Raw genomic sequence first — 19,471 nt, forward strand, 5'->3', positions numbered from 1 at the left:
AGGGTGGCCCAACTTCAAGGGCCTCAAAATTGCAGAGCAATAAACAGATGTTTGGGAGAAGAGTCCAGTGCATTAGCACAGATCTGAGCATCCCTGCCCTGCTAGCATGAACCCAGCTGTGATGTTAATTGCTGAAGATTCACAGTGTCTGCAAAGGCTGCTAACACAATTGCAAAAGCAGGTACTTAGAGGTCATCTGATCCAGAGCACATCCGTGCCTGCAAGGAGACAAAAGGGGATGTGGCCCAACCCCAGCTACGACAGGCTGATGAATCCCTGGAGGAGCCACTCTTGGAGAGGTCGCAGATGGGGGGATGCACCAGGGGAAGGCAGGACTGCAGAAGTCAAAAGACGTGTGTGGAAACAGCAATGAGTCGGCTATGGAGAAGGTTGGAGGAGAGCACTACGGCATCATCAGATATGGGGAAGAGAGGGGACTAGTGGTGGGTGACTATGAGGAGGACTTCTGGCCATGGACCGTTTTCCTCCTAGTGATTAGGATGTCACGGGTATTACAAGTCTAGCAGCATTCAGAAATAACTTTGACACATTCATAAAAGTCCATAAGGGCTGTTGAAAGCACAGACACTGCTTTGACTTGGAAAGTCACTGATTTTCCCATCGCAGGAGGCTGGCAGGGTAGGCTCACCCTGGGCAGGGCTGGTGGCATGTGCATCCTGTCCTCCCTTAAGCGTGCGCTGGAGGATGGAGCTGGCTGACACAGTAGGGCCACTCTGCTCCTTATTGCAGTCCTCCTGCCAAAGCTTTGTGTTAGTGGCATCCAGGCTGATCTGCTTTGTGTCTCTCTCTTTGGTCTCCAGGTTTAGTTTAACCTGGCTGCTGGGCTCAGCATAGCAGTGACAGCATCAGGGTAGCTGGGAGAAGGTACCTGATGCAATGAGTCAGGGAAGGAGAGAGCAGGAGAGAGCAGTGTTCATTTGCAGAAGGTGCTCTGTGTTGCAGCCTGTCTCCTGTTCCAAGCACAGTTCAGGCTGGTGGAAGGAACCAGGATGAGGCTCCCTGAGCAGGAGAGCTGCTCCGTCCCCCTGTGAGCCGTGTCCTCTACTTGTTGGCACACCTATCTCCCTTTCTGCCAGCTCCATTCACTGCCTCGATCTTCCCTAAGCTCCCTCCAGTTTATCTTTCCAGTAATGAGTTGCCAAGTACAGAGATGGGATTTGGCTTTGTTTTGTACAGAGATAAATGGTATTTCTTCAGCCTGCCTCCAGTGGACCTACTGGATGAGCAATGGCGTTTACTCCTGTTCTGCCAGCCTTGCAAGCAGGGGTGACCCTGATGCCTTCAGATCCAAGCCAGCATTTGGGATCCAACATTTTAGCTTCTACTCCTGATATTCTCCTGGCCAGAAACAAATTGCTTTGGCCGCTTGTAGGCAGCAGTTCAGGGAAGATCTGTAAAGGCTAGCAAGAGCTCCCAGGGCTTCTCTAATCTCTGCCTCCCTGCAATGTCCTAACAGCCTCCTTCATCACCCAGTACAACTTCTCCTGCCAACAGCGAGAAAGTTTTGCAAAGGTCAAACCCGCCTTACGTGCTGCTGGCTTTATGTCTGGCTGCAGTGAGCCCACCTGGGCTGCTCAGCTGCCATGGCCAAAGCCAGGCCGCCACATTCTAACATTGGTCAAGGCAGGTCAGCAGGATCAGGCCACGGTAGCTGCAGGAGCCAGCTGGCAGAGGGAAGTGTCTTTGCATGGAAGGGGTTGGTGGACTGTGGGCTGTCGCCCATCCTAGAGGGCTCAAATCCAAAGCAAGATGTTATTTCATAAGGCATCTATTCCCTTGTCTGTTCTTGTGCTATTCGCAGCTCCAAGATAAGACTGTTACTGAAAAGGATCTTATAGAGATGGAGACATTTTGGATAAGTTTGAGTAAATGAGCCAGAATTGACAGTTCTGTAGATGGTGGGGGGCACAACTCAGAACTTCCTCCAGCTATGCCCTTGGAAAACTTGCTCCCTCCTCAACACACCACTTATGCTACAGGTGGTTGTGATACCAGCTGTTGCTGCTATCTACACTGCTGGAAATCCCATTATACCACAGCTTTCCCAGTAGACACCCTCAGGAGATGTTTAGCTGGGTCTTCCCATTGATATGCATGAGGCAGGTGTGTAAAATCTCTGTATTTCTGTTGCTTGCACTCTGTAGCATTTCCATTAGGGTATGCAGTGTTTCCACCAGCCAAAGCGTCAAGGGCACAGGCCAGCCCCAGGCATTGCTGTGTGCAGAGAAGCAGCATGTTTAATGGGCAGTTGTGCCTCCATGCCCAAGCTGATGCTGAAATTTCTTTGCATTTCCCCTTGTTTTCCTGACCCAGGAGATGGATGATGTGGCCTTCCTGAAAGAGAGCCACCTGGACCAAGTGGAATCTCTGCTCGCCTCTGTGTACAAGCGGGAGGAGATGGACTGTGTCTTCCAGCTCTGCGGCCTACAGAAAATTCAGGTAGAGAACTGCCAGGTGCCAATCTGCGTGGTTCTCCTGCAGCCTCACGTAACTGGTACTCTCCACTCCCACTAGCTTGAGCAGGATATGCCCCTCTGACTATGTGTCTTGTGACTCCATGCGGATGATGCCTGGGACACCTGTGTCAGTGTAACATCCGGATCAATGTTAGAGCAGCTTGTTGATCTTCAAGGCACAAAAGCAAACCTCTTGCTCTTGGTTTGCTCTGTCCTTCCACGCTGCTGGGCAAGGGAGGCTGTTCTTTGCCTATATCAGCCTAGGGGAGATCAGACTAACCCAAATATTTCAGATGAACGATGTCTCACTAGGCTGTGTGCTTGCCTGAGAGATGGGCTCACGGGCTGGCCAGGATCTCGAGCAGTGGGAGGGTTTATCCCCTGCCATCAGGGTGATGCTACCAAGCTTGATCCAAGCTATGCCTCTTTGGCACACTTCAAAAGACTCGAACTATTTAAAGACCATGAGAGAGACAGAATTGCTAGTTCCCTGATTTGTCTCTTCCAGCAGATTCTCTCTCCCCAAATAGCAGTGTGCACCTTGTTTCTCATTTGATGTTTTTTTTGCCCTCTAACACCCAGCTAGTGGATCTTGCTAGCTGCTTATCTGCTCTGCTCCACACAAGCTCACACCAAATGTTGCTCTCAAGCTGCTGCCTGGATCTGCCTACAACGAGCTCCATTTGCTGAGTGTGTGACATGCCTCGGCACATGGCAGCTCTTTCAGTCCTTGAGTGTTCCTGGAGCTCTTTTCTGAACCCTTCCCAAGCGTTCAGCATTGCTTTTAAGTGCAGACATGAGACCTGGACTCTGCATTGCCTGCCAAAATCTTCTTCTTGCTCCATTATACATCTCCCTACTTTGTATAGCCAAGCGTCTCAGGCACAGCCCCATGCTAGGGATTCATGTTCAGGGATTTAGCTGCCATGAATATGGTTATTTTCTGATTTCTTCACCATCTTTTATAAAAATCTAAAATAGTGCTGGACTGCAAATGGATCCCTGTGGAGCACTACTGTTTAAAACTGTTGGCTGTGCAATGTGTGTTTTATTTAAGTGGTTCATATCCCTCCCCTTGCATGCTTTCCTCTCGCCTGTGCAGCAGTCCTGTGCCGTGGCCAGGATGAATGTCGTGCTGTTCCTCACGTGGGTGCAGCTTGCCTGGTTGCAGTCCCTCTCCCCTCTTGCTCCATTGTGCCAGCATCCTGGAGTTAATGCTCTCAGTGACAGTGCCCTGACCAGGCTGATGAGGTCTCAAGTGAGGTGGCCTGATTTCAGAAGTCCTGAAATACAGAAAGTATGGCTCAGGCCCACAAACATCATGAGCATATGTAACAGCTCATTTTCTCTGGCAGTAGCGTTGCTCCATCACGCCACAGCATGGGGCTGTGAGCCTGCAGATCAGCCAGCCAAGTGTGTCATTTTGGTGACAGCGGCAACAGTGAAAAAGCTCTGCTTCTAGTCTTAGTCTCTGATTCACTTTGCGTCCTTTGCTCTTCCCTTCCAGATGGATGTGGTCCTGCAGTTGGATTTGCATTACACCCAGCTGAGCACAAAGCAGAGGACTTGTGAAAGCCTGCAAACAACCCTCCAGAAATCTCTGCTAGGGCAGTTTTTCAGCCAGAGAAATTACTCCCAGCCAAACTACCAGAGAACTCCTGCCTGCACAAGCAGTGTGTGCCTCCGGGATGCATCGGTACTGAGCACAGACCCGCAGGGGCAAGCATCTCTGAGGACAGGCTCTGGCCACAGCTTGCCGAGCAGCAACCCCTCCAACTCCAGCAGTGAGCCAGAGGAGAACGACGAGAGTGACCTGAGCGACCTCTGCTCAGCACTGCTCCAGGCTGGCCCAGGGCAGGACTACCCCTGACCCCCATGGGCTGGTGTGCCCAGCCTTGGGAACTGCTATTTTTAAGAAAGGCAACAGTTATTCAAGTGCTACATACAACAGAATCTGCTTTCCAGCCTCGGCGATTCCCCTGTCCAAATGAGGCCAAGGCTGCTTTTTTGGAAAGGCTTGTCCCATCTGTGCCCTGCAGTGTGTGGGGCCTGAACCCTGCTGGAAATAACCCCCATCCTATGGGATCAGCAAGGAGTTGTTGTGTCTGGCAGAGGACAGGGCCACCCAACAAGTCATAACATTTCCAGGCAAAACCTGGAAAAATCGTTTAAAGTCAAGGGCACTGGCTGATGTTTTCTGCGGATTAGGTTTTGCCTGAAAGCAAACTTTACAGCATTAAAGGTGTTAAGAAACCCATAAACACTACAGATCCATGCTACAGCAGCAGCATGGCCTCAAAACCCAACTGCAACTGCTGACTCTCATCGCACTTGTGCAAAGGAGACAAGGCTTGAACAAGGGACTCAGATAAAACCGTGTGAATGTATAAGCTCTCCTCTGGGGTTGCAATGTGGTTTTCTTGTGAGTTCTGCCTGTGTCAAAGCAGGTTTTAAGTTATGCATTTATGTATTTCTAGAGAATGTATTTATACTTGGGGCAAGACAATTGCTTGCCAAGAAGAGGAAGGTCAGATGTTCTGTCAAGTGTGTGTTTACAATGAAGACTAGTTTTCCATCAGTAGTAGCCACCGGGCAGGTACACTTCCATGTGCCCCTTCTAGCATGGTACATAAGGGCATTAAAGTGTGTTAAGTCCTGTGCAGTCCTGAGTTCCTCTCAGATGCAGAATTTCCTACATGTGGGGATGGAAAAGACCAAGATGGAGGAGAAAGAACCTCAAAAAAGTAATTATTAGTGCAAATTTTATTTCTAAGTGCCTGTCTCTGTGCATTCACTGTGGGCAGCCTTAAGCACTACCTTTCATGGAGAATTAGCTGTCCAGAGAGAGCCACAGGTGAGCAGGGCCCAAAGGACAACCTGAGTGGGCACAGTCCCCTCCCTGCCTGCTTCTCTAATATTTCTTTGATAAAGGTTTCAGCATAGCTCCACATGATTGCTCAGCAAGGGCCTGAGAGGGTGATCAACTAATTCAACAGGGGCCAGTGACCCTAGTGAGGTGTGGGATCTCCATCCTTGGAGACAGTTCTCCTTGGACTGGAGAAGGTGCTGATGAACTGATCCAAGCTGTCGGGGTGCTGGACCAGAGACAGCCAGAGGTCCCTTCTGGCTGTTGTGGTCCTGTGAAAGCAAGAATTTGGAGATCAAAGACTTATTGAGAAGTCAGGGATGGTGGGGTGGGGAGAGTGCCCAAGCTCTGTCTTCGTCTAAAAGAGGGATGGAAGAGAGCATTTTCTAAGTTTCGGTTCTCCTTCAGCAGTGAAGATACTTGCATCTCTGTCTGCAGCGTCTATTACAGCATGGAAGAATATGAAATGCTCCTTCCAGATAAACCATCCTACAGGTGCTGGAAACATGTCCAAAGAGAACAGAGGAGGCTTTTATTCTCCACGCAGTGAGTAAAGCCAAGGGAAAGAAGAGAGGCCCCATCTGGCTGAAGTCTAGAAAGTCTCCTAGGAAAAAAATGTAAAGCTCAAAAAAAAAATAAATTACAGGGTGTAGTTTAAATAAGATGGGCTGATAGAGAAGCTAAACCAGAAAATAATAAACTAATTGAAGGGAGAACCAAAGATCAACTCAACACCAGCAGAAACTTAAGACAGGTCAGTGGGAATGGCTGTGCAGGCATTTGGGAGCAGCTGGGAGTCTCATTGCCTCCATGAGGATTATACACACCCTCCTATACTGTTGGGGCAAAATATGTTTCTGGCTCACATAATCATGGCAAATGTCATCTCATGTGAATGTTAATCTCATTCCAAGCGAGGCTGTTTATTTTTTCTGAATAAAACACTATTGGTGTTTTTGAGTGCATAAAGCTTCATGTGGCTCTGAGTTAACTGTCTTTATTTTTCCCTCTAATTGCCAGGGTGTGACTTAATATTGACTTACTGCTTTTTATGCTTTGAACTCTAGCTTCTAGGCTCTTATGTGTGAGGACTGTTTCTTTTTTTAGGTAACTGCATATTGAATTTGGATTTACAAGGTGGATCAAATGACACTACATAGGATGAAATAATGTCAGGTGAAATGTGTAGATACGATATCAGGATTCATTGTGAATTATCCATCAGTACTGTAAAGTGTAGCCCTCAGGTGGCTGGGTCAGGCTTAGGAGGCCTCCTGTCCTGGTGCCAACCACAGGACTTGTCCTTGTCACCAGCTCTCCTGCTCCTTCCAAGGTGACCCTGCAGCCAAGGCCAGGGCTACCATGACGTTTCCATGCACCTCAGTCGACAGTGTGTTATAACTGAGAGTGCAAGCACTAGCAAAGCTGAATTGCAAAGGTGAAGTTTGATGGCGTCCTGGACCTTTGGCCACGACTGCATGCTGCCCTGCCACCAACTGGGTTCATTGTAGGAGAGGGTGAAGCTGTGTCTGCTTTCATTCCCCCACCTTACACATGAAATCCAAACTCCCTCATGGTGGCATAACTGTTTAGCGCTAGTAAATTTTCCCTTGAATCTCTATTTCTGTCTCCCAGCATGGAGGATGGACAACTCATCCAAGATTACTGTGCTTCTCTTGGCCCCATCCTTCCCAATCTGCAGCCGTAATCCTTGGGCTCCATAAGCTCCCTGTGGCCAACCTGAAGGGTAGGAAGGAAGGAGCACCCATCCCCATGCAATGAACCAGATTTCATACTCTGCTCACAGCATGCCCATGGCTGAGTAGTCCCAACAGCCTCTGCCCACTCGACACTTAATTTCTCTCTTCATTGCTGCTCCTTCCATCCATTGCCTTCTGGACAGTTCTGCTTTTCCCCCACCTCTGTGTGACCTGACCTCACCTTTTGCTGCTGCATCTCTCTGGCTTGCCCTCTGCTGCAGCACTGACCCTGCAGCAAGCAGCCATTCTTCTTACTGCTTCCCATTCTCACTTGACAATATGTATCCCACCCATCTTGCTATGTCATTTCAGGTCGTCCCTTCATCCCCATCGATTTTGAGTAAATTTCCATGCCTTTTCATACATTTTCTGAAGTAGCAGGTGTTATCTCCAAACTTAAAACCCTGGAAATTTGATGCTATCCCATTGCATTTCTTTGCAGGGTTATAGATCCTATGGCTGGGCAGTATGGGTGGGCTCCCCTATGTCTAGTGTTCATAACTACTTTTAGTAAGAAAACCAGTCCATTACTTAGTTTGATTCTCCCAGAAGGACTACAAGACCTATTTAAGGCCAGGACTCCTTCATTAGATGCACAACTGCAGGCAACGTTTGACCGAGAAATCAGCTCCAATTTACATTCCCTCTCTGCCTCCATACCTTCACTTACACATTCATAACCACAGCCATTGCCCTCTGCTTCCCACTGTTTCTGAGCCAGTCTGTGCCCAGAGGCCGCAAACAGCCACTTGGCGTTTAGAAGCATTGATGTAGGTAATACAGCAGCTTTCCCTTCGCCCAGGTCTGCTATGTTTTCTTTGAGAAGCACTGATGGGTACCTATGAACATTTCCATCCTCTGTAGTGCATAGTCATGTTTTCTTCCTTACCTATCTAGAGTGTGCAATAGGGGGACAGAAATGCCTCCACAGACTCCTAGGTCATTTCTCACCATAGTCATATTAGTGAGTACAGAAACAACAAACTAATCCCAGCTGTATTAGCCAGCCATTGAGTTCTGCAGCTTATCTGGTAAAAAACAGTGATATTCAGGTGGTTGGTGACATGCTTATAGCTGGATTAGCCCAGCTGACCGAGGTGATTTGCAAGCTGTGCTGTAATCTGGGTAGGTTACAGAAAAATGGGTGGCACGTATGCTGTGAGCATAAAGTGAACGGAATAAGCATACCTTGTAAAGTGGTAAGTGTTGTGTGGATAAGACAGCTGGATACTGTGTGGTTTTAGTGAAGTGGCCTCAAGAGGGCAGAAAATGCCTCCTCCATGAAAAGCAGCAGCTCATCATTTGCTTTCTCAGGGTTACACTGCCTACTGTGCAGGTCTGGGTGCTGTTGGGGCCAAAGGAGCATCCCAGAGGTGTCCCCTCTCCTTGAGCAAATTTAGGAAAAGCCCTTGATGGGGTCACATAATGTCTGCAGTGCAGCAGTGTGGCAGCACACCTGGGGCAATGGCTAAAGCATAATGTCATTGAAAGACTTGTTTCTGGGGAAAAAAGTCAATATGGAGGAATGTTGAGCCGTTTCACTTACCAGCTCACTTATCTCTTTCCAGCTTTTTGGAACAAACCCTTCGCCCTCACACAAGAGTGAATTCGAATTTCCTCTTTAGAAACTGGTAGGTCCTTTTTATTTTCCACTTGATAGAGATTTTCCATAATAACTACTACAGAACCTGCCAGATCATTTCCTACTTTGCATTGCAGGGCAGCACTAATGGTGCTGTCTACTAGATACGCTTGCTTGACATCTCCCACTATAGATGCTGTTTGCTGTTGCTTATAGCTGCCAAACTGATGAGCTATGCTGTGGGCCAATCTCATGCTGTTTCCTGGCCTTTCTGTCCATAGGAGCATTTGAAACCTTGCAACCTTGAGCATTTTCTTTCTTTTATCCCAGGACAGCAGGCTCTCAAGAGTCTCCTGACACACAGGCAACGTAATTGGTCTGGGCTTGGATGGCCCCTTATGGAAAGGATGCGTGCAGTATAGTAGAACATGTAGAGGGATGTACAGGGAAACTGCAAGACTCAAGAATGCTGTTTTGGTCCTCTTTCCCTAATTTTTGGAAGTAGCTTCTCATATAGGCAGGAAAGATCCTGAAGGCATTAGCTGGCCATTCCTTCCCAGGGAAGGAGGGAGCTTCCCAAAGTGCAAGTTATTATGTTCTTTAGCAGTTATGGCACCTTTCTTGTAGACAAGGATTGAATAGGATGATTTCTTGAACTGATCCAATAGAGGAATTGCTTTTTTTCTAAAATGCACTCATTAGGTCATCAGCTGAGGATCGCTTCTGAAATACCAGGTAGTGGCAGTCTACTTCCTATAGGCATAACAGAACCATACACAAGACAGTAATTGAAGATACCAGACTCACGATTAGTAAGGAGGTATTGAATCGTTAAATCCAGGTGGTGCTATCAAAGGCGGTGTTTCACAGATGGCCTTTATCCATCATGCTTTGCACTTGGAGACACCCACGGCTGTGCTCTCCTCTCTCTTAATGTTGGCAATCATCCTGCTTCTAACAGGAGGTTGGACTAGGTCCCTTCCAACCAACGCTTCTGTGCTTCTGCTACCAGAATATATGCCCAAAAGAGTATACATGTTCTGAGTGATTCTGAACAGCGAGGAAACTGGGAGATGCAGGACTATGTTTTCAGTGAAATATCCCTGCTCCCTGTCCAAAAAGCAAATGAGGACATTGGCTCAGCTCGGCTGGTTCCAAAACTTCTAAACACAAAAACTTATGGCAAGTCTAGAAAATAAGGGAAAGGTGGTAAAACAGTTCCTTTGAAAATGTAAGATGGTTCAGATTCAGTTCTTCCAGGCTTCCCCATCAAGCATATTGTTCAGTAACGAAACCAGGAGGATAGTTTTAAATAAGAGGCGTGAGTGAAGTCATCCACTGTGAAGACAATAAACCCAAGATTGCTCAAATTAAAAAGAAGATAAACACTGTTGATTTCTGCAGAGAGCTGGGATGCCTCTTTGGAAAGCAAAGACAAATGCAGGTTTGGTGTCATGGTGAAGCCTGCAGACTAAGACGTCATTAATGGTGAGAAATTATTGATAGCACAGCCTCTTCATATGGTCCCAGAGGTCCCTCCTCTATCAAAGATTATTTCAATGACTGTTTTGCCATTGTTTGTAATCATTTGCAATTAGGTCCATGACATCATGTGGCAGGGAAGAGAAAAGCGTATCACCAAACAAATGAGACTTCTTGAAGTTCTTCAAGTTGCTTCTTATATTCACAGTTTGGATAACCTTTTGCATAATAATCAACAATTTCAAATATATTGGTCATATCACCTCCTCAAAGAGACGGAAGACACTCGTTGAAATTACAGACCAGGCTTCATACACACAAGAAGCACTGATGTGGTGTCACACAGTAACAAAGAGCTAATGTCTCTTTGATAAAGTTGTCTTCACTGAGTTGGATTTTCTTGCCATGGTGTCAGGAATAGTTGACGAGACAGACGTGTTATTAAGTGGTAAAAATAAACAGATGGAAGAGACAAGTGAGAGATTTCAGCTATGACTTTCCAGAATGTTTCAGCAAAGAATAACCTCCTAATTTCCATTCCCTACCAGAGATGAAAAATATGAGATACTTACCAAGTGTTGCATGGTCACAGATCCTGTGCACCAGTGGGGCACCCACTGTAATGCTGGACTGCAAGTCCCTTGAGCCAATGGCTCGTCTCTGCCTGACCACAGGGAACCAAGAGATGGGGCAGTTCATAGACCAAGAGAAGGAGTGCTGGTCCTGACCTGCTGCTACTCTGGATGCAAAGTCATCATCATGGAGAGCATAAATGCATGTCCACATGTGTGCTGACTGCCGTGGTTCCTGCTGGGCATCATGACCTATTTTTGAGCCTCCTTCCTTTTTTCTTTTTTCTCACTCTTTCTCCCCAGTCCACAGTGGTTTCTTCTCAGCTTTCTTTTTCTGTCACCCCTTCCCACTGTGGAGGATGCGGCAGTTTGGCCAGGGCTGTGCCAGCACCCTGCCCAACCAGGGGAAGGACAGAAGATGACAGGCAGGCTGAGGATGTTTCATCCCCTGGGATTGCAACGGTTAGAGTGTCAGCTCCTGCAGAGATGTGATGGTGAAATAGTGTTAAGTGGAAACGTTGTGAGCATGGAGGAGCCTGCCTTTGCATCTGGGGTCCTTGCCACAAAAGAGCACGACAGAAAGTCCTCTTTTCTGTAGCGTAGATAGAAAAGGGCTGTTGCTCCCAGACCTGGCTCCTGCCCAGCTTGCTAGACAAAACATTACTGGAAAAGTAGAGGGCAGCTTCTGCTATGTCACTGCAGCCATCTCCCGCCTGCCTACCTTATTCTTCTGTGTTGCTTAATATCAATTATAAAATATTAAATGAGATAAATACTTTTGACCTTTCTGGATGATAAGAAAATACATCGTTCTGCCTCCTAAAATGCCATTGTTTTCACTGGAAATGCTAATGGCATTATGTAAAGGTTATTTCAGCCTCCTCTCAAGTCTGGAGACGTGGCAAAACAATCATGATGCCCTTTGTTTATGCCTTTTTAATGACTGCTTTTACCTCCAGGTATCTGAGGCCTCTGCATCTTTTCAGGTGCTCACTTGTGGGGTCCTTGGGCTGCTTTTGAGGGGAAACTCCATGGGGAATATAAAGGTATCTGTGCTGTCATATTAGAGGTTTAGAGGAGAGCTGGTGTGGTGGAGAGCTCTGGAAGTCTGGCAAGGATTTGATGTCTATGTCTGGATACTTGCGGGTATGTGCTCTTCTGCAGTGTGCAGTATGAGCATCGGGGAGCATGCACACATGGGTCCAACATGCCTCTGTGGCACATCTGTGCAGCAGTGTCTGCACTACTGTGCACCAGTGCACCCCTGGGGCTCCGTCTTCTGGTTTCCTTTCTTCGAGGCATCTGTCTGTGAGCCTGTGCCAGTATGCACGCATGAGCGCACGCAGTTCTCATGATCAGCAAGTTGTGTGGTGCAGTCCCTGTTTGCAGCCTCCAGTCTAGACTGGCCTTCACTGCACAGAAGTGATGGGCTGAGTAAGAAGCATAGTTCACAAGCCAGAGATAGCTACAGAAATAACCATTGTGCTCCACTTGCTCGTGTTTTTGGGAAGGTGCTTCCAAAAACATGTTTTCCTCTAATTTCTGGTTGTTATTGGTTTTTTTGCCTAGGCCCTTGATTTTTACTAAGTCAATCCTTGCATCCCAAAACAGCCCCAGTGTTGTGCAGAGGGCTTGTGATAGCCTGATAACCTCTTTGCTTTCCAGAGAAAAGCAAAGCACCAAGATAGACTGTCATAATTTCTTACACCAGAAACATCAGGAAAGAATTGATTGTCACTGGAGAGGCCCCCACATCCCTGCCTCCATGTGGGCTGATAAATACATTTCTTTAAACTGGCACTGTCATGAGCATTAGGGTCACAGACATCCTAGGCATCAGAATCACAGCATCATAGAACGGTTTGGGTTGGAAGGGACCTTTTAAAGATGTAGTCCATTCCCCCTGCTATGGGCAGGGACACCTTCCGCTTGATCAGGTTGCTCAAAGCCCCGTCCAACCAGACCTTGAACACTTCCAGTGATGGGCCATCCACAACTTCCCGTGTCTCGCCACCTGCATCATAAAACATGTCTTCCTTATATCCAGTCTAAATCTACCCTCTTTCAGTTTAAAACCATGGCCCCTTTTCTTGTCACTACAAACCCTGGTAAAAGAAGTCTTTCTCCATCTTTCTTATAAGCCCCATTTATATATTGAAAGGACACATTAAGAGTGGCCTGAGCAAGCTCTGAGCAAGTTGATCGGGCTCTGAGCAAGTCAATCTAGGTCCGTGAACAGCCTTGCTTCGAGCAGGAGGTTGGCCTGGGGACATCCAGCGTGTCCTTCTACCCCAAGTCCTTCTAGGATTCTGTAAAAATTGCTGTGAAATTCTGTTTAGCTGCAGTCTTCTGCCTTTTCACGTGCTCCTGAAGCTTTTTTTTGAAGAGGAAAAGATAAAAACAGAAATGTGGCCAACACAAGGACACTCCTCCCTGCCCACACTGGCTGAAGTTTCACATTGTCCTGGGTCATTCGTCCCGTTGGTGGCAGAGAATGGGCATGTGTGCAGATACTCTGGGGGCTGCCCAGAGTAGTAGGATGGGAATTCACACTTTTCCTAAAAAATTCTTTTATGAACCTGAGGGAGGGAAATGGTATCTTGGGAACAATTCTAAGCATTGCTTGATTATGTTACTAGATTAATTTGAGAAGAACAAGAGATGGTTCCTGGCGAGCAGAGGGGCACATTAGCTAGGACAGCTGGGATTACATCTTTCACAGCTAGCGGAGAGAGAGAAAAAGAAAAGGTGGTTGTCACTGCCTGTTGCATGCAAAAGCGTTTAGCAAAGGGCACGGGCAGAGAAAGGTGGTGCATCCCTGGTGTTCAGTGGAGATATGAATTGTAAATCCTGTTGCTAAAAGTTGTAATTCTCTCTATTGAAGTTATTTTGTAGGTCTCCCTGGAGGATCATGCCTGAGAGGTCAGAGACAGCACAGAGCAGCTGCGTTAGGAGGACAGTACTTCCACTGCTGATGGGGGGTTTCTCATGCACATTGGCTATGCAAATTCATACAGTAGGTTTGGTTTTCTCACCTAGTTTCAGTGAGACCGTTTGAATCCTCCCAGGCTGGAGGATTTCACAGTGTGGGATGTACACAGCATAGTTTGATCATACCGTGACAGGCAGTGATCTTGGCTATGTCTGCAGGACAAGATTCACATGCGGTGCTCTGATTTGGTGTGCTTCTATGCAACTGCTGCTCCCTTCAAGTTTGGTTTGGATGATCACTTCAGTAGCATTTGAAGGGAAAAGACTTCAGAGGACAGTTGTTTTTCCAATATAAGTGCCATTTGTGTAATGTCTTTTCTGGAGAGGTGCCAGATGAAGTTGGTATGGGACAAGCAGTGGAGGTTCAACAGGGGAGCTTGTCTTTTTTCCCCCCAACAGTATCAGCTGGTCTAATGAGATTTATGCACTCTCTCTACAGCCCTTGCCAAGTTATAACCTTAGACCACTATCGCTACTGCTAAATTGATACCTTCATTCACTATGCTGTTCTCCAAAGTCTCACTGCTGCTGGATTACTCTCATCCTGTCACTTTCTGTATGTCTTTCAAAAGACTCTCCCTGCCACATGTGTTAATTAGAGAAAATCTGAAATTTAATTATTAACCTAACATTTCCAGTTTTGGGATCATCTTTCCCAGTGCACTGCTGGCATAACAGAGCCACTGGATTCCCTCCCGAGACTGCTGAGACCCACTGCAGTCTCACAGGTGCCCGTTTGCAGTCACCCATCACATTGTCATCACTGATGGGACTCCCCATGATGCTGGCTGCATTGAGTCAGATGCCCACAGCCTCCCTCTCCTGCAGCCAGGGAGACACCGTGGACCCACCCTGGTGACCAAAATCACAAGAAGAAGAAAGATGATCTGCAGCCATAAGCCTGCAGCAGCAGTGTGGGCAGGGAGCAGCCCCAGCCTGAGCTCAAATTTCAGTGAATTTTGGATACACGTGTCTTCAGCTCTTTTGTGCATGTAATAGCTTGCTTGAATAGCTTTGCATGAAAGGTGAGGTCTCATCTGGAGGGTCCAGTCTTGGCACTGATTTGGGACAGTCCTGCTGAGGATGCAGTGGAGAACACCAGGAAGCATGCTGAAAAGTACAATCAATTTGGAAGGAAAAATGGAACAATCTTGGGCAGAAGAGAAGATTTATGGAAAACATAAGATTGATCCTTCTAAGTGGTCTGCATGCTGTGTCTATCAGGCTTTGAAGTTCCTCAGGTGCTGGATGCTTATCATTCAGTGAGACAAAGCAAGAGCCTATTTAATGCTCTTCCCTTTGACATTAGCCCAGTCAACCCATCTCAACTCCTCCAGCAGGAAATTAGGAAACGTGTCGCAAACCCCCAGCACATCAGCAAACTCCAGCGGTTTCCTTCAGGCAATTGAAGTGGCTGGATCAAAAGGACTATCTCAGACACATAAGGTCCCTGTGCAGTTGGCAGAAGTGCAGGAGCTCCTCCTGAAGTACTCGTGTGATATGCATCCTTCTCTGCTGGCCCTGGCTCTACAGGGCCTGGCTCCATAGTCAAGGTCTAAGCCTGTCTGTAGAGCAATGCATCACTCCTGCTCTCTGCCCTGGGAAGGCTGGTGGCCACTGAAGAGAAACGCAGAATCCTAGGTCTGAAAAGAGACCACCATCCACTCCAGACCCACGACACCAAGCTTTGAGTGCAACGTGTTTCGGGCATGATATGCAGGTGCTGATCCTGAACATGGGATCTACAAGATCAAACCCTTTCTTTGAAAAGCACCTTAAAGTTGGGGGTTTGTAGGTGATGGTGATAGCAGTGGCATTAGAGAGCAACATGCTGATGCTCAGAAAGGAGTCTGTCCAGCTTGGGCAGCATCGCCCTGGGGAAAGGGGATACAGGAATGGAAAGGATGTTCACCAGAACCCCCTTCAGCCCAGCACATTACCTCTAGCAATGTGACATGGCAAGATGCTCCAGGAGCAGACGAGAAACCTGCTGCCTCCCACACAGGCCAATTCCTTTATTGCTCATTTCCTTCCTACCTCAAAGCTGTAGGTTATAATTTTACCTTGTCTACCCCATCGTAATTTTACTCTTTGTCTTCATCAATGCTTTAACAAGCCCTACTCAGCCCTTTCATAGGAAAAGGTTTTTTAATCCACAATGCAATAAGGCTGCTTATTCATTCCTGTCTCCTCTCCGCTATTTTCTCTCCCAGGAAATGTTTCTGCTTCCAGGTATGCTGCAATAAGAGCGCTTAGCACATCTCTCTGCTGCACTGGTATGAGTCAATATGAGTTCAACCTTTGGAAAATTGTTTCTTGAAGGCCAGAGACATTTGTTTGTCCTATACTTAAATGTCTTTCACTGACACATCAGAGCAACCACAGCCCATCACTTAGCATCCTGAGTGACAGCACAGCGTAACTGAGGGCCTAATGAATGTCTAACAGGATGAAAAAGAACATGAAAATACTCTAATGACCACAGTTAATGGGATCAAAGGAGGCCTACTATGGAAAACTTCATTTTTAGATTACTCTGAACTGTGCTAGTACAGTCCTTTCTTATCATCACAATCCCTAGTGTTTTTAAGGCACAAAAAGAATTTTCTCCATAACAAATCTTACGATTGTTTTATTTTTTTTTCCTGAAAAGCCTGTTTGTCACAGCCCCTTGTAGTTTCCTATCTTTCTTCATCTTTCTCCCAAAGCTTGGTTTGAACAACAAGTATTCAGCGTCCTGTACCTCTTATGAGATGCTGTGTCCTGATACACAGTGTTGTTTTTTTTCCTTTCTCCACACCCCAGTCATCTTTATGGAAAAGAAATCAGATGAGATAGCTTCTATTGTTAAACAAAACAATAAAAAACTTAGTGCCTTTTGGAGCCAGAACCCTCCCATACTTTGTTGACTTGTAGCCCAAATTTGCCAACAGGGTGAAAGCCTAAGAAACCTCTGCTTTGCAGCCCCTTCCCAAGGAGACAGGATTTGGGACCCAGACAGTCGCATGTGCTGCTGACAGCACTGCAGTCCCCGTGTCAGTGTACAGGCTGCAATTCCCCAGTTAGTTACAGCCTGACTCTGTGTTCAGGAGCTAGCTCTTTTTCCAGGGACATGCGAGTGTGAAGGCAACTTATTATCAAAGGCAGAGTGGAGACCGGTTCTGCCTGCTCAGTCTTACAATGCAGTTCAAGCCTCCGGGACACATGGGACACACGCTCAGTTGTCTCGGTTAAAGCCAGCTTTGAATTTAAGGACAAAATGAGGTGAGAGAGGAAGGAAAGATATGGTGTATAAATTCCTAAGGTCCTTTTCCCTCTAGGGATAAAAAAACAAAGGTCTGGAGAAGACGGGAGAGAAAGTCATTGGCAAGCAAAGATCAACTTTTAGGAAATAGATTATGCATCTAAAACTGCTTCTTGGGAGCTGCAGCACTGAGAGATGTTGCTGAAGCCTGTGACCTCTCCCCGGGAGTAATTACTGCTGCTTAATACGAGCATTCTCCTCCAGCTTTTTCTCGGTAAGGCCTACAGAGGGGCATTGAACTGTGTCCTATGTGGCACCAGTATAGGCTGCCTGAAGCTGAAATGGCTCTGCCCATGCCACCTCATGTGGGGCAGATGATGCATAAACTAAAGGTGATACAGGAGCCAAAGGCAATGCAGAAATGAGAGACAATGCAGGAAGGAGAGGAGATGCAGGAGGGAGAGGAGATGCAGGAGGGAAAGGAGATACAGGAGGGAAAAGAGATGCAGGAGGGAGAGGCAATGTAGGAGGCAGAGGTGATGCAGAAGGCAGAGGTAAAGCAAGAGGCAAAGGAAATGCAAGACAGAGGTGATGCAGGAGGCAGAGGCACGCATGTGCCAGGCAGCACAAGCAGAGGGGTGAGGAAGAAAGCAAGATATGCTGCAGCTGCAGCGACTTGTCTACATTTACCCCCCTGGCTGCATAAACGTGGGGTAAGTGAGCAGATGTGGGGGGCTCTGCCCTTACGTGTAAAATAATGTGAGACACAAAGGTGAAGGCAAGACATTTACATTACCAAAATCCAAACCAAACTGAAAATTTAGCAGTTTTTCTGAGACATTGATCTTTCCTGTGACTGAGAGCTTGGCGGAAGGACTAATCAGGGAGTGAGAGACAGCAGAGCACCCTGGAACACACCTCCAGGGAGCTCAGGGGAGACACATCAGGGCACCACATAGATGAAAACCAGTTCCTAATGCAAATGCGTGAGCCAAACCACATTCTGTGTTGCTGTGGGACTGTGCAGCCATTCTGGTGTTGTGAAAGTGTGACACAGAGCTGTCTCACTTCCCAGAAAGCAGAGTCAAGCACCGAGCTTTGGCCGCTTTACCCCCAGTGTGAGTGTGGCTGCGCAGTCAAGTTGTGGGTTTTCCTGGGAGATGCATGAAGTGAGCTGAACTAGTTGCATGGCAATTTAATATTTCCTGGTATGATGGAGACTATCCTGGCAAAGTGAACAGTCTGTTTTAGTACGTGAACTTATATAACGGTGTGACAACAAATACTTGGGACTAATCCTGTGATGAACAGAATTCATACATAAACTTTTCTGGTGTAAAGGTTCAGCTGCATTTTCCTACTATTGTGCTGAGAGAGAAAATAGTAACATACAATTATGAAAACAAAAATCCACGGAGTTTTTAAGTTTCAAATGAGTGAAAAGATTTTAATACTTTCCAGGAAAAAAAAAAAAGAAACTATGACAGGGTGGAGAACAAACACGGAGGATTTTTTGCTTCATCCATGGGATTCGTTGGAACTTGCAATGTTTGGAAAGCAAGAAGAAAAATAGAAAAATCCTTTGGTTGCTAGCTATCCTCTCGACCCTAGCTATGAAGAAAAGCCTCCACCCCAGATTGGGTACAGTTTAAAATCCAGCCATGCTCCTCAGCACAGGCTGCAGGATAAAGCCTCAACATGTGCCACTCTGCCCCGGGCTGGAACCGCCCAGCATGTGGCCCAACTGCAGATTAAATTGCTTAGATGCCTCACAGTCCCCGACGACCTTTCCACTGCACCCGGGGGAGGATCAGCAAGTGTCCTGCAAGCACCTGGGAAAGTGCCTGAGATAATTTCAATGCCAAGAAGCGCAAGACGGGTGCTCAAGTATGTATGGGCCAGGGCAGAAATAGCACAGTCAGTGGGGCTGTGCACCAGAAGCCCTCATTTCTGATCTATTTTATTCTTACTGTAGCACTGAAATTAGCTTCTGTACGTGATGTCAGTTTTAGCATTTTAGATATGAAAACTCTCCAGCCACTGGATGATGCCAGAAGTATCAGATTCACTTTAGGATTATCAATGCATTTGCACAGAAAGCAAAAATCCTACACCTCGTTTTGGGGCTACATTGCACTTAATCCTTGTTTGAAGCCTGGAAATAGTCTTCATTCTCATAAATGACTCTCTTAGCTATATGAGATAATTTGCATGCAGTGCAATTTCATCTGCTCACCTCTTCTTTCCTGCATTACCTTCAAACCTGGTCATATTGACTGCTTGTTCCTCCTGTAGGAAAAAAAACCTAGAGTTTGTTATAAACAAAGGCTATTGGAACATATGGACACAAGCTCTGCTTCCCCAACAGATCCATCTTGAGTGAGTAAGGATGAAACGAAAGGGCAGACTGTTAGGGTTTCTGGGGTATCTCTGTTTGATATAAACATTTTACTATTAAGTTTAATTGGAGAAACTAATTGAAGAAAAGGCTTTGTGC

The 19,471-nt window shown here is 46.8% G+C and overlaps 1 protein-coding gene across 5 annotated transcripts in view; it reads left to right on the forward strand.

Annotated features, from left to right (window-relative positions):
- The window catches only part of LOC104011740 (mucosa-associated lymphoid tissue lymphoma translocation protein 1 homolog), a 28,099-nt gene extending 21,783 nt beyond the window's left edge, over positions 1-6,316 (forward strand). For all 5 annotated transcript variants that reach the window (XM_087738245.1, XM_087738243.1, XM_087738246.1 and 2 more), the window contains 2 exons: positions 2,335-2,460; positions 3,985-6,316. In XM_087738245.1, the coding sequence (XP_087594371.1) occupies positions 2,335-2,460; positions 3,985-4,347 (489 nt within the window). In that variant the 3' untranslated portion in view covers positions 4,348-6,316. The remainder of the gene's footprint in view (positions 1-2,334; positions 2,461-3,984) is intronic.
- The last annotated feature ends 13,155 nt before the right edge of the window (positions 6,317-19,471 follow it).

The sequence above is a fragment of the Nipponia nippon genome, unplaced genomic scaffold (genome assembly GCF_047370975.1).
Source record: "Nipponia nippon isolate SJK-2023a ecotype South Korea unplaced genomic scaffold, ASM4737097v1 scaffold_62, whole genome shotgun sequence".
Taxonomy (NCBI): domain Eukaryota; kingdom Metazoa; phylum Chordata; class Aves; order Pelecaniformes; family Threskiornithidae; genus Nipponia; species Nipponia nippon.